The sequence below is a fragment of the Cyanistes caeruleus genome, chromosome 3 (genome assembly GCF_971803275.1).
Source record: "Cyanistes caeruleus chromosome 3, bCyaCae1.hap1.1, whole genome shotgun sequence".
NCBI lineage: Eukaryota > Metazoa > Chordata > Aves > Passeriformes > Paridae > Cyanistes > Cyanistes caeruleus.
In genome coordinates, this window is record NC_141703.1 from 37,982,002 (window position 1) to 37,997,424 (window position 15,423).

Below are 15,423 nucleotides of genomic sequence, written 5' to 3' on the forward strand. Positions count from 1 at the left end.
CACCTGCGGCCGGCAGGGAGCGGCTGCCGGGGAGCTGGAGAGAGGGTGCGTGCGAGGGATCCTCGGTGTGCCGGGGCGGGCGAAGGATTACGGGGAGGGCCATACGCCCCTCCGGCAGCGCGCAGGGCCCTCCTTCTTCCCCCGGGAAGGGAGCCCCGCACGAAGGCACCCGGAAACCTTTACGGGGGGGGGGGGGCGGGGGGTGGCAGAGGCAGCTGGCGGCGGATCCACCGGGAACCTCCCGGTTCCCAGCAGAAAATCACATCAGCATCACACCGTCCCTCCGCCTCTCTCCCCCCTTGTGCTTTTTCTTCTGCCTTTTCCCATTCCCCCTCCTCCACTGCTTGCACCCTCGCCGCCCCTTGCCTTGGGGAGGACAAAAAAAACCTCCAGCGGTGCGTGCCTGTGTGTGTGTGCTTCTGTGTTTGTGTGCGTGCCCGTGTGTGTGTGTGTGTGTGTGTGTGTGTGTGTGTGTGTGTGTGTGTGTAGGGGAGGCTGGAGCGGGGTGGGACCGAGGAGCCGTGATTACAGCTCTCCCCGGAGAAGAAGATTGCTCTCTCCAGATGCTGATTTCTGAAGCACTTGGCAATCATCAGGCGGGAGTCGGCAAGAGGCGGCGGTAGCCGCCCCGGCCGTGGCGATGGCAGTGACGGGCGAGCGGGCGGCGGCGGCTCGGGGCTGAGGGGCAGCCCGGAGAGGCGACACTGCCTGGCGGACCCGACCCGACCCGATCGACCCGACCCGACCGGAGCCGACCGGGCGCGGCTCTGCCCCGAGTCCCGCTCGCTCGGCACCGCTCCGCTCCGCTCCGCCAGCCCGCCCGCAGACAGCCGCCCGAGCAGGTGTCCCTGCGCCGGGACACGGCGGGGGGGACGGCGGGGCACCCATGCGGTGACCCTCGGCGGCGGCAGCTCCCGCCGGCCGCAGGGTGCGGGTGCCCCTCCGCAGCCGCGCCTCGGGCCGGAGGAGGCTCCCGCTCGCCCGCGCCCCCGGGGATGGGTTCCCGCCGGGGCTGAGCGCCTCGCCGCCTCCCTCCTCCCTGCCCGGCGTGGGCGAGCCGGCGAGCAGCCATGGCAGCGGCCATCGCCAGCGGCTTGATCCGCCAGAAGCGGCAGGCGAGGGAGCAGCACTGGGACCGGCCCTCGGCCAGCAGGAGGCGGAACAGCCCCAACAAGAACCGCGGGCTCTGCAATGGCAACCTGGTGGACATCTTCTCCAAGGTCCGCATCTTCGGGCTCAAGAAGCGGCGGTTGCGGCGCCAAGGTGCGTCCCTGTGGCCGGGCCCGCCCGCGGGCTCCGGGGGGCGGGCGGGAGGGGGAAACCTGTGGCGAGAAACTTCCCGGGCCGGGCGCCGCCCCGGGTCCTGCCGGCCGGCGGCTCCCGGCTCCCCGGCAGCGGGCCGAGGGCTCCGCGGGCTGGGGAGGGCGGCAGCCTGCGGAGCCGCCGTCGGGACCCCCGGGGCCAGCCTTGCTGCCCGGCTGTGTGCGCCGGGGCTCCGCCGTGGGGCACGACAGGTGTGCATCGGGCGGGAGAAGCCCCTCGGGGAGCCCTGCCCGCCGCCCCGCGCCTCCCCCTCTCGCTTGTGCATCCCTCTGAAGGACAAAGAGCGCACCGCGCTTTGGGTGTCCGGTGCCCGGGGGCCGCCCCTCGCCAGCCCCTTCCCTCAGCCACCAGTATGGTTTTGGCAAGCGCAGCCTGTCGGTAGTGAAGGGGTCCCGCTCCCCAGCGCTCGGTGACTTCCCAGTGAGCACAGTGAGAGGTGAGGCACAGCTGGCAGCTGTGGGAGAGCTTCTCGGCATCCCTGTGGGTGCCCAGGTGCAGGTACACCTGCCTGTTGCCCCTTCCCAGCCAGGGCCTTGCAGACCAGGAGGTTTTGCAGGCAGTTTTTCTTCAGGGTAGATGATCAGTAGTCAGCGGAGAAAACTGGTACCTTGGTGACTGCATTCTACCCAATACTTTGTATTAGAACCCGAGAAATAAAAGGAGTAAAATGGTGTCGCAGTGACTTCTGCAATCTTTTTAAAATTTTGTGGTATTCAACAGCATTCAAAAATGGTAATGGCTTACTCTATGTCCTCAGAAAACAAGTAGTTTTATAATGAAAGGATTTTATTGTGAGGAGTGAAAATGTTAAGTATCACTTGAAACATGGCTAATACCTACCAGGCAGTGATAAAGTACAAACCACCCTCTGTTACATTATACAGAAAGCCACCATGTGTTGTGGTTTGGTATGTATACTACAGCTCCTCTTTAGGTTGGGTTGGAAGATAATTTTCAGCATAATCAGGGAACTGTCCTGATTGGTGCTTTCTCCTTCTTTTCCATGGCTCACATTTGAAAAACAGATCAAAAAAATCCACACAATTTTATTTTTACATGGCTTTCCTGCAGTAAAATTATTTGTTGTAACTCCTAACATAAGCAAAATCTTGTCATTTTTGGATAGTCAGGGATACAGTGAAGATGAGCAGGAAAATGTGAGTGGCAAAATTTATGGTGGCTTTTTTTTTTTTTAAGCAGTCTGTGTGTGCTTTAAAAGACTAGAGTATCTGGTTTATGGTGGTGGATTTTTATAAGTGATACTCTTCAGAAAAACAAATTTAGGGAGATTTGCTAACAGCAATTGTGCTTGACCACCTGTGCAGTCTAATTTGGGAGAAAACTCTGTATTTGACAATATTACCATTTGAGGAGGAGATGACTGTCTTGCAGCACTGCCAAACATTTTTTTTTTTTAGGTGAGAAGGGGCTTTAAAGAGACTTTTGATTTCATCCTTTTTCATTCATTCATTTTTCATGAATTTCATTTTTCACTTTGTCACATTCTTGAATAAGAGAACTGAATTATAACATAACTCCACTGTTAACCTGTACCACTGACACAGAACATATCAGCAGGAATAACCAGAACAAGGGCTCTTCACCAGTAAAATCTGCAGTGTCAGACCCCTCAGTTTATTTTCATTCATGATGAGACGTGGTGATACTTATCCATTGGTTTACATTAAGATCTCAGAATTACTGCTCATCTGTAACAATTCCCGCTGAAAAAAATTACTATCGTAGCTTTTACTATCTGTGTTCCTAATGCACAAGTGATACATGGATAAATGGAAAGAATACCTGTGGATTCAAAGTTGCATTCTATTTAAGAGGGAAATTGAAGAAACAATCAAGCAGGAGTCATCACTTAAACATCTTGTGAAGGATAGTTTAGAGTGAATAATCATTTGTGGAAAAACCCAAGCAAACCACATTTAATAAGGCTGATTGGTTTAAAATACATTATGAGAGTTAAAAAATGAACATTTACCAGAGTCTGGTTTTAGTTTTTCTAAACTGAGGTGAATGACCGGTGAATTTGTCACTGAAATCATACTGTCAAATCCATTAAAATAAGTCTTTGCCAAGCAAAATAGGATGAATTTCAAAACATCTGTTGTCAGAAAGGTGCTATGGGATTTTGACAAATAAACCTTGTGTAAGTGATACAGAGTGTCACAAGAGCATTGTGAAAAATGAGCTAATCGAGATGTGACAAACCATCTGTAGCATTCTCATACAATTCAATGGAAGAGTAGAATCATATGTATTTTTTTTTTTAATGTAGAACAGTAAAAGCAAAACTCTGTTTTTCTTGGAACAAAGAGGTGTTTTGCTTTGTACTTACATATGAAAAATAACTGTCTTCCCATCTTTGAAACAGTCAGGCAGCAAAAACCAGTGATGCTGCTTTTTAAATTAAAAATACACATTTAACCTTGTGCATATATGTATATGTGAACTGGATAAATAATATACACAATATATGCCCACATATCAACATGTCAGCAAACTTTAAAAATATTCTTTAATTTCTCCTTTAAAAATGCCTGTTAGTACTGTTCTTGTTCAGTGGGATTTATTTTGGAAAAAAATGAAGTTATTATGAATGTATAAAATGCTTCAATCATGTGTATACCCTGAGGAATTTTTTTTCCTGTCATTGTGACAAATTCTCTGTTCATGGTCCTTCCTTTAGGGGCATACTAAAATACCAACAGAAGTGTGCTTAGGGAGACTAACATTTAGGAATTAAAGATACATCCAGGAGCTCACTCAGAATGAAGAGTAATATTTGTATTTACTTATATATTTGCTCTAAAGATAGATGCCATGGTAGTTTTGAACAGCCTTTCTAAGACTTTGATTAATGAATTAAACAGCCAAAGTGATTTCTGTGGGAGACTTGTCTGCTAATCTACTGAGTGGATGAAACCATTTTCATTTACTGGACATCTTTGATTCATATTGTTTAGTATTATGGTATTTCAAATTTATTTAATTTTAATTTTATTCTACCTGTCATCTGATGAACAAATCACTGTCATTAATTTCCGAATAAGCATGAAGCCAAGATCTTGCCTATCTGATGCCAGACAACAATCAATTTTGAATCTTCCTCTCTTGCATTGCAGGTTGTTTAGTTATAATAGTTTAATTTATGTTAATATAACTACAAATGGGAGAATTGACAGGTATTTTGTTTTCATGTTGAAGAACCTTATCTAACCTGTTTCTTCCCAATAAAAAGAAAATATATGTCACTTCACCTCATGCATCTACAAAGCACAGCTATTAAAACATATGCTTGTCACTGGTGAAAATTCAAACTACTTAGCCTGTATTTTCATCTACATATCTAGCTGCTTTGCTAGTCTGAAAAATCTTCATTTGGTTAATTAGGGCCCTTGGGAGTATTCTACTGAAAAAGACTCAACATTTAAATGTATTAAAAACCAAGTGTGATGTTTACTGTTTCTGTGTGCTAATACCACATTAAGATTTCTAAATTTATACACAGAGTGTATGAATTTTGGGATGGCTTGGCCCCTGATTTTGTGCATTAATATTTATAAGAGAGTCCTAGGGAACATGTTCAGAAAATGCAGTGATTAGATTTTACTGCATCTACAAAGGTAATTTAATTCTCCAAAGAAAGCATTTTTGGAAAATTCATCAGTAGATCACCTAATGTTTTTTGGCAGATGTGGGAGTGGCCCATAATCTCAAATATAAAATAATTCCCAATATGTGTAGTGCCCTAAGTAGTTTCTAGTTCTCCTACTTGTAGAATGAAGTGGAACAGAAATGGAGATCTGTGCTTGTGAGTGTACATGACTTGTTTCCTAAAGCTTAAGGAATCACATGAACCTCCACCAGTAAGTTCCAGTGCTGGATGTTCTGCCTTGGTTAAAGTTTCAGCAGACCAAAACACATGTCTGTGCTTTCCTGTGAGATTTCCCTCAGGATTAATTCTTCTTGGCAGTTCACTAAAGTCCACTGCTCTTGCATTGTCTAGGTGCAAGGCTGTCTATTTTTCAGGGTGTTGAACTGATGTTGCTTGTTTTTCATTACTTTTCTTCAAATGAAATTGATTAACCCACAACCCTTTTGGAAGTATAAACACAGTCTTAACAGTCTATATAAGAAATCATTAATTTTTTCCATCATTGCTGTTAACCTGTTCAAAGGACTACATGATAATCACAAACTGAAACTGTGTAAATATGCTAGACTTCATGTAAAATATTCTAAGCATGCTTAAAAAATATTTTAGAAAACATGACTTTCCAGACTCAGTCTAGAAGATTTCTTAGACTAGTCAAGCTTTCTTTCCCATGCATTCAGTATTTCACATAAACCCTTGCTTGCTAACAGAAGCTTTTAAAAGAAATATGGTAATGGCTGGGATGAAATTTTTATTCTAAACTAGTATTGGTAGCTTTAAATGTGATGAATGAGTTGGCTTTGAGAGCAAGTGGGAAAAAATAGCTTGAAAATGGTAACATAATTTTAGGGACTATTGATTTTCAGAAATACCTCAAACAGGGGTGATAGAATAGTGGGCATTTAATGTACAGATAGTGCTGTAGCAGTGTCATTTCAGAATATCTTTCATATACTAACATTGCTTTTGAATGTCTTCACTTAGTAATTGGTGATTTAACTCTTCATTAGAAAATGAACTCTTCTTTTGAGTGACCTTCTGGATCTCTTCAGGCAGTTTCAGTCCACATAAAGTCTTGTAAAGTTCATCCCTTATTGTATCTATTAAATGTATTATAGAACTAAATTATCTGATTATTATAGATATTAAGGGAGATTGTAATACAGGTGGTTTCTGGTTCGTGGTGATGTACCAATAGAAACGTTAAAAGTGAGGTCAGGTTTCTATACTGTATTTAAAGGCAGAATCCTGTCTTTAAACAATATATAATCTATTAACAGATGTAATTTTTCGTTGTTTCAGGCTCCGATTTGAATGTTCTGAAAAACATTCCAGAAACATTCTGAAAAAAAATCCAGAACTTAAAATTTGTTTTGAATGATGAGTTTTCAAGTCAGCATCTTACAAACATAAGTAATTAATTTCAATACAGAGATAACACTCAAAAAGATTGTTACAGAACATCTTTCTGTTGAAGTCTTTTGATTTAGACTCTAAGCATAGTTTTGAAGATACACAACTGTGGATCCCCATTTTTCATAGTGAGTAAACAGAGGTCTGTCTTATTTGGTCATATGTAAGCTCCTTTCTGCCTTAGGTAAGTATTGGAGTTAGACAGGGAGATGTACTCCTGGCATGTACTCTTACTGTGCTATCAGCTTTTTCTGAAAACCTTTGAAGGTGGCATGCTTTAGTTCTCAAGAGTTTATTACTATTATTATTATTATTATTATTATTATTATTATTATTATTATTATTATCATCATCATCATCATCTCAGATCTTATGCTCTGCCATACTGTGAGCGGTGTGAAAATAGAAAGAATTTTCCTATTCCATGGTAGAAAAGGGATGAAAAAATTAGTAAAGCTTTAAATTTATTTTATTATGGTCAAAAATCAGCAACATGTTTTCATTACATTGTAGACAGTAACATTTCTGTACTTTAGAGTTTGTCATTTTAGTTATGTAAATAAGATAACCTGCTGAGGTCCAGCGTGGATATTCCAATTAATTTCCTGTAGGACTGAAAATTAAGGAACATAGGCCTTCCTGGCACCAAGGAAGAACCTGGCTGCTTTTGATGCCAGGATGTAGGAACAGATATTTGCATTAAGTTAGAGATGGTCAGGAGTAGAGTCCAGGAGCACTAAGATCTGATTCTATGTTATAAACCATATTTGTTTTTAGCAATAAGTAACATTACCTAAATTTGTATTTCAATAAATAAATACCCAAAGAAAAAGGAGGTTTCTTGTAACTCAAAGGAAAGAGAGTATAAGACTGGAAAGATTAAATGGTGAAATCTCCATATAAAATTTAGATAGATGGACTGTGTTGTAAAAATATTACAGAAATGTTGTTACTACAAGGTTTTCAGGATTCCCAGTTTTTATGGTTGCCATTTTGTAAAGTGGTGAGTAGAAGCTAATAAGCATGATATTGGATGTTCAGCCAGAGGCTCATAAATGAATCTAGAGAAAGGTGATTGAAATGGGAATGTGAAGAATATCCTTTTCTGAGATATAAGGTATAATCCCTAGGATGTAACTAAATTAAACAATTTAATTACATCTGTGATCCTGATTCTAATCCCTTACCCGGGTGTAGAACTTTTGAAAGACATTTGAGTTACTGTGCTATAAAACTACTGTAAATTGAATCAAGACTGGACAGCTGATTGGCAGTTATCAGCAAAAATAAAAAAACACAAAACCTTGAACTCACCATTTTTAAAAAACATTAAATCAAGCATTTTGCTTGATGTAAGAAGAATTGAGCTTTATGAAACACAAGTATACAAACTGTTCTCTCTGGAGAAGTTAATTTTAAAAATATAAAAATAAAAACACCATCATTTACTATCATTTCCATTGCAAAGCCTGCCTTTTCTTCTTTATTTTGCAAATTGCAAGATGTATCCAAGTTACTAAGTGTAGTAAATGCTCCTCCTCTAGTACTGTGAAGCCTGGCTCCAGAAATAATGTAGGTTTGGTTGTTAGATTGTTTTCAGTGTTTTTTTAGAAAAAAAAACAGGGAAGGAGGGAAGGAGGGAAGGAGGGAAGGAAGGAAGGAAGGAAGGAAGGAAGGAAGGAAGGAAGGAAGGAAGGAAGGAAGGAAGGAAGGAAGGAAGGAAGGAAGGAAGGAAGGAAGGAAGGAAGGAAGGAAGGAAGGAAGGAAGGAAGGAAGGAAGGAAGGAAGGAAGGAAGGAAGGAAGGAAGGAAGGAAGGAAGGAAGGAAGGAAGGAAGGAAGGAAGGAAGGAAGGAAGGAAGGAAGGAAGGAAGGAAGGAAGGAAGGAAGGAAGGAAGGAAGGAAGGAAGGAAGGAAATTAGTTTTAAATTAATCTACATTTTAATGGTTCTTTTTACAGGTGGCTATGAGTGGAATTTCATGTCCTAATGAAAAGGGACTTTCAGAGCCTCAAGGCATTTTTATTACTGAATTTCAAAGTCAGTCAGCACACAGCAGATATGTCAGGCTTAAGAAAAGGTCAGCAGGTTTCTTTGCAGTAAAGATTCTTGTGGAAGTATGAGCCTAGGGGTGGGAGCTGGAACCAGGGTCTCCCTTAATGTAGTGTGTTATAGGTGTTTCCTGTTTGGTTTTGATAAGTATTTGCACCCCCTGAGTGATAGACTTCCTTACAATTTAAAACAAGAACAACGGCTGTTTTTTTCTTTTTCTCAGTAAAATTTACTATGCTTCTATTTTTGTATTTTCTTTAATATGAAAGAGAGTTTTCTGTGAAGGGTAACTATTTACTTGAAACTTATGTGATCATAAGTACTAAATTTATGGCTTATTTATACCTACTTAGGTAAGTTGCATATATATAATTTTTAAATCATGTTAATTCTCTTTTCTTTAAAGTATGTTCTACAATGAACCAAGTGAAGGTCCTTATGATATCTTTCCAAATTTGCAGCAGAGTTTTTCATACAAGAGCAGACTTAACTTTTATGATTAAAATGATCTGTGTGGAGCTTATTGGAAGTTCATAAAGAACAGACTGTTTGCTGTAGGTGTTTACATTTGTTTCTGTTTTAATCATTGGTTATTTCTTCTTTGCTGTGTTTTGAGGAACAATCCTATAACAAATTGGTATGTTCAGAAATGTGATGAAGTAAGAACTTTTTCCAGCCACTCCTCCTTGTAACTCTGTAGTTCATAGATTATATACTGTTCCAAAATCTTTCTACATTTACAGTGTTTAGTTGTTCACAGACTTACTGCTTTATGCATTGTGAATATTCCAGCTTGAGCAGATGCTCCTCTCATTTTCATCTATGTAGTTTATATATAACAGAGACTTGGATTCCTCTGTCTTAATTAGTGGTTTGTATCTCTTCATATGAAATTCTGATGAGTTGAAAAATTTGCCACTGTAATCTGTATACCAGTGACTATTAAATAAATGAACTCTTAAACTTCATTGCTCTATTTTCTTCTTTCACTTTTCTTGCTGTGTAATCAGAACAGTTCCTTCTATGTAATCAAAGCAAATACACATGAAATGTGTAATATTTTGTTCCAAACAGCATTTTAAACTGTGTTATTAAAGCCAACAAAACTAAGATTCCATCAACTATTGAATCTCTTTCCACGGCATTAGAAAAAAACTTGCATGGTAGGAAGGGCTTTGCAGGAGCAAAATTTAGCAAGTCTCCCCTTGTGTCTAAAGCAAGTTTTGTCTTATGAGAGGTCTGGTCAGGCTTCTACATGGAAGTTCATTTATGGCCTCAGTCCTGAGAACTAGCCAGGCTTGCCATCAGTCAGGTAGAGGCATGATTACAAGATGAAGGCCAAAGTATGGTTGTGTAAGGACACACAATAAATTAATAATGAATGCCTCCCACTAGTAATTCCTTTTTATCAGCTTATAAATTATCTGGGATCATGACTGTGCCAAGAAGTAGGAATAATTATAAAATAGCACAGGATACTTTAGATTTTTTTAATAGAAAGCTATTCCTGGGGCTGAAAAATGGAGAGATTGATCTCTGCTGATATAGGTAACCAGAAGAAAAGCCAATTTTTTTTTGCTTCTAGCAAGTGTTACTGAACTTAGCTTGTGTATATTTAAAGGATTTGAAAATTTATATCTTCCTTCTAAGGTACTCATTAGAAAATTATTGATAGTGAACAATATACAACATCATCATCCGCATCAGTTCTTAATGCCAAGCAAGTAATTTTTCCATCTGAACATTTTTATTCTTTCTTTGGATCTTACTTTGTATTTACTGTCTTTTACTCTTTGGATAATCAAGTTTTGTGTTTATCACAAACTTCAAACAGAGACTGGTGCACATATTACTTACACATCACTCACAAAAAATGAAAAATCAAGACTGTAGTCTTTACTTACTTATTAACATACCTTGGGCCAGTTTAAAATAACATTCTGAATTCTGAGAACAGGTTTTTGGGTGACTTTTTTTTTAATGTATTTTTTTAATATTTTTTGTGCAGAGACTAGTGTATGGCTGAACTCTTCAAGGCATTAGATTGATAAATCCAACTTCATTATGGCTTCCTGTTATATTTTTGTTTTCTGACAACGTAGAAAAATCTGTCATTCTGCTTTATGTATCCACAGATTTTTGCTAAGCAAATTAGAAACCTGCATCCATGGAGCATCAGTAACGACTTTTTGAGGCACTATTTAAGGAAAAAGAGATAAAAGTTTTTTAATTTCAGCTCTCAAGTCAGATGTTTCCAAATTTGCAGTTTATGTACAACTAAGAACTGTAGCACATTAGCACTTCGGTAGATGTAAATTAATTCATTAAATCTTGTTATCTAAGTTGCTTATATGTGCTGAACAACTGCAAGGTTGTGATGTTACTACCCTAAAATCATATCTTTTGACGTAATGCACATGATTTGGGGATTCTTTGCAAAATTAATATGTACTGCTAACTAATTTTCTGTTGCAAGTTCTATGTAAAATAAGCAAAAAAAAATACACATGTAAAGAAATCAAAATGAGTAGATGGCTCAGATTTATATACATTATGACACTTTGAAAACCCTGAATGCTACTAATAAGCAACCATCTCTCTGAAAACAGTGAATATTATTGTAGAGATAATTGAATCCAAACCAAGGAAAGGAAGAAAAATTAAACCATTCCCATTAGCCATATTCTCTAGTTCTCTATTTTAGAAAGGTTTATCATCAGTCTCAGACTTTTTTTTTGTTTGTTTTGAAAGTGTTTTTCTGATAAACAAGGGAGAAACAGACTCATCAAGTGTTCATAAAATTAAAAGTTACAGAAATCAGTTCAGGTTAAGACTGAATAATCTCGTTGTAATGAAACTCGCTCATTTATATCTCGTTGTGAAGACAAAGTGCTTGAATCAAGCCTGTAGTCATCTCAGGGCCACTTATCATATTCAGTATAATTCAATCAATCAATCATCATCCTGTTTACCAGTGATTTATGTTGCAAACATGATGGTTGAAGTTAACTGGCGCCCTAAGCAAACAGTGCTGTTGAATTACTGGTTTATGTTTTTAGGTCAATAGATGTCAGTGAGCAGGTTGTGTTCAAAATTTGTTGGGATAAACGGTCAACAATGCAGGACCTGAGTAACAAAAACCCTACACTTTCAGAGATTTAATAAAAACAGCTAGAAATGGTTTAGTTTAAGCAGCCTCAGTGGCAGAAGTGTGAAGACCATAGTGAATCTCATCTTAAAAATTGTTCATGCTTAGAGATTCTTAACTATAATTTTGTCAGCTCGTTACCGACTTCACACAGTATTGTTATTTTGGTTTTCACAGTTTGCAGTTGTTTCAAATATAGGGAGGGATGCAAAGAAGATCAGCCTGTTTTCTACTCTTTGCTGAGTGTTTAGGTGTAAGTAGTACATGGCTTGAAGGCAAGTAGTTGTGGGGAATGAACTGGTGGAAAATTGCTGATGTTTTTACAAAAACATTCACTGAAAATTTTGGCTAAATTTTTAGAAGTTTTAATCACATTAAGGTGTGGAAAGAGAAAGTTAAATTCACCTGAGCAACCTGGCTAGAGATCTTAGTACTTCTAGATTAAATAGACTTGCAAAGACAAGGTAATTTTTAGGGTTTTTTAATTCTCTTTGTCCTGGTATTAGCATCCATCCAGGACATAACAGGAGTTGTTTGAAGCACTCTCTTTGAATTGAATGAACTTCGAATATAAGTAAAATGATAACTTCAGAACTTTAGTTCCTAATTATAGTGGGGATACCAGCTACATTTGGAGCCTGAAGCAGAAGAAAGGTTTTGCTTCCTTTTAGGTATTTTTGTTACAATCAACTCTATCAAGGATGACCCAAATTACAGCAAACATGATCTGATGTACAAACAGTCTTTAACTACTTGCTATTTATTTTTATTCTACTTACTCTGTTTAGTTTTTGATTGTGCAAATATTTACATGCATAATGGTTTTTGTTGAACTGGTTTCCAGATAGTTGTGTGTGATTGTATAGGGACAATTTAGGTGTTTGCTGTTGGTTTTCCAGGGCTATTCTGATGTGACACCAGAGGACTAATGGCACAACTCACATCCTGAGTCCAATAGATTGTGGCATACCGAGTTCTTTTTTAGGGATATGTCATAGCTGTGTAGGAAGTGAAAAAATGTTTCTTCACTTCTGCCATAATATCAGCAGTGTCTTGCACAGTGGCTTTAGTATGTTGACAGCTCTGTGAGTCCTGAGTGCTTCCATTTGGTTATTGGGTTGAATTTTTATCTCTGCAAAGGCTTTTTTCTTTTTTTTCTTCTTTTTTTTTCTTTTTTATTTTTTCTAAGTAACATGAAAATTACGCAGTTTTGGACTCTACTGGCTACTGCCATGGAGACAAAAAAGTATCTTTAGTGGAAAACTATTGAAATACCAGTATTATTCTTTTTGTATCCTTCGCTGAGCATTGAGAGAACATTTTCTTGATGAATTGGACCTTGTTTTTTTTTGTATACTGGATGCAGTTGGGCTTTTCACATTTTGATTGTATGGGTAGTTACGTTTATTCTTCTCACTGTGTACAGAGGCATTGGATCAGTGTTTTATAAGCTTCTGTGGGGCAGGCCATCAGTAAGCTGATTCTGAATGGTACTATCTAAGCTTCTGTTTAGAGGAAGATGAAAAAAATGAATAGATTTTTTGAACTGCAGTCATCCAGACTGTATTTAGAGCAAGATGGAAATATTCTTATATGCATTCCTGCAGAGGAAGAAGAAATATGGATTTCTATAGGTCTGAAAGCCCTTTGCCACCACCTTTGCCTGTAAATTTCAGCAGAGATGCTTTTGAAATGAACAGGGTTGTTTTTCAACCATCCCAACAGGCAGTTGTGCGAGCCTGCCGCTTGGAATCACAGGGATTGTGTTGCCACCCTTCATCATTGCAAAGATAAGGCTGAAATAAGGTTTGCCATGAGGCTGTTGCTCAGTCCTTAAGGTAAAATCAATCAGCACTGGATCTCACATCTTGTTCCAATGGGAGCAGTGAAACAGATATCTAGAGTTTATACACCACTTGGGTAACTATGTGCCCTCTAATTTAATTAAAAAAAAAAACAGTAAGAGAGAGGAAGTTCTTTTGACTATGCTAGCAGTAGGTCAGAGCAGCAGATGCACCACACATGCAGATGAGCTGTGCTGTCAAATGTTAAGGTTGCTGGGTATTATACTCTGGGTATTTATGTGACTGCTGTGGCAAGTAGGTAAAGTGGTAATGTTGCTTCCATGAGCACTTGGACTCTTTAGTAGAAGAATATTACACTGATGTAGACAAGGCCATAGTTATTGTTATCTATGCTGTGATAAAGCTTAGACAACTGCAAGGTGTGATGTCTGAGGTCCACACCTTGAGACTACTCAAAATCCAAAAATAGAGTAGTAGTCTTTTGTGGTTTTCTTCCTAAGAAGCTCCAGATAGAAGGGCATAATGCATTGTAAACTGCTCTGGCTTCTCAAAAGCTTCAGCTTGAAAATCAGAGTAGTAGCAATATCAACAACTTATTAAACAAAGCTGTTCAGAAAATGACTGTTCTGTCATCTGGGAAAGCAAACTGACATTTAGGTTTGTGGAGTTTTTCACTGCAGCGCATGCTGTATTTTCTGTTTTGTCAGAACAGCATTTCCAGTCAAAGCCTGTTTTGACAGACACATCCTGACTTACCATATTGGTGAAACACCTGATTACTCAAGGAGGGGGATGGAATGGGGGGAAAACTGACAAATGTACTATTCAAACCTTGTTCCATCTGAAAAACTATGGTGGATATACCAGACTTCTTCAAAGAATAGTTACATGAATTAGTCAGGCTTTAACTTCATTTCATTGGTTCTGCAGCACCTCATATCTGCCATGATCCTGCGGTTTCATGCAGTAAAACATGACCAAGGGGAGTTAGAGTTGTTTGTGACAACCAGCTAACTGACAGCAATTAATGTCATTTCAGTCAGTGCAGTGGGGTTGACACTGAAGTCAAGCAGTACTGTGGCTAAACTTCAGACCTATCCCTCTATCCCCAGTATATTTCACTGAGATTATTTTTTTTAAAGCTTTCTATTAATAAAATAGGAAGATACTTGGAATTCATTTCAACCCTGTAGAAAGAAAATAAAATATAACTGGTTTGTTCTGAGACTGCAATTTTGGAATCTGCTAATGATCACAACCAACTTTTGTACAGGTTTTGGTAAATAAAATCAGAGATTTTGATTCAATTTCACTAATTTCTGTAAGTGCAGAAGTTATATAAATCTTTCAAGACTGAGTTTTTCATTTTAGCATATGAAGTTGCAGAAGTTGCTCCTCATTCTTGAGTTCACTGCTTGCTTGCTAGCAAGCAAGACTGTGAGACCAGACAATAAGTCCACGAGAAATAGTCCTGGAAGTAGTACATATATGAATCAAAAATATTTCTTCTTTTATGTCCATGTCCACTTGGAATATAAGGAAATATCCCTGTGGATTCGTTAAACTGCTGTGGTCTATTAGAAATAAATGTTGTTTCATTTAAAGTTTTTATTTGAATGGAAGCTTTAAAAAAACCAACCCTCACCCTTGCCCAAACCAAAGAAGGATCAATCTATTATTTGTCTCATGAAGAATCAGAATTGATTTAAAATATAACTAAAATTATTTTTGATGGAATTTTTACTGAATTCTTACTAAAACAAGTCATGTTTGACAACCAGATAGGTTTCAGTACACAGCATTGGTCTTCTGGCTTGCACTCTTAGGGGAGCTGCAATATCAAATATAAGCAAGTCTGCCAAACTCCAGATACACAAGTTCAGCAGCATGTGAAGCTTAATACCAAGAGCTGTGTAGGTCAGAAAGTTCCAGTCATCATTCTAGGGAAGCAGAGATATGTATGGTACTTGGTTTAAAGACTGATATAAGAGTATGTTTTAAGAAATTAGCTTCAT

The 15,423-nt window shown here is 39.2% G+C and overlaps 1 protein-coding gene across 5 annotated transcripts in view; it reads left to right on the plus strand.

Moving 5' to 3' along the window:
- The window catches only part of FGF14 (fibroblast growth factor 14), a 374,566-nt gene that overhangs the window by 250,370 nt on the left and 108,773 nt on the right, over positions 1–15,423 (plus strand). Inside the window, exon 1 of one of the 5 annotated variants that reach the window (XM_086880756.1) lies at positions 1,064–1,263. The exons of the other annotated variants lie outside the window; for them this stretch is intronic. Within the exon in view, the coding sequence (XP_086736882.1) occupies positions 1,071–1,263 (193 nt within the window). The 5' untranslated portion in view covers positions 1,064–1,070. Of the gene's footprint in view, positions 1–1,063; positions 1,264–15,423 lie in introns of those variants that run through there. 5 annotated transcript variants of the gene reach the window in all.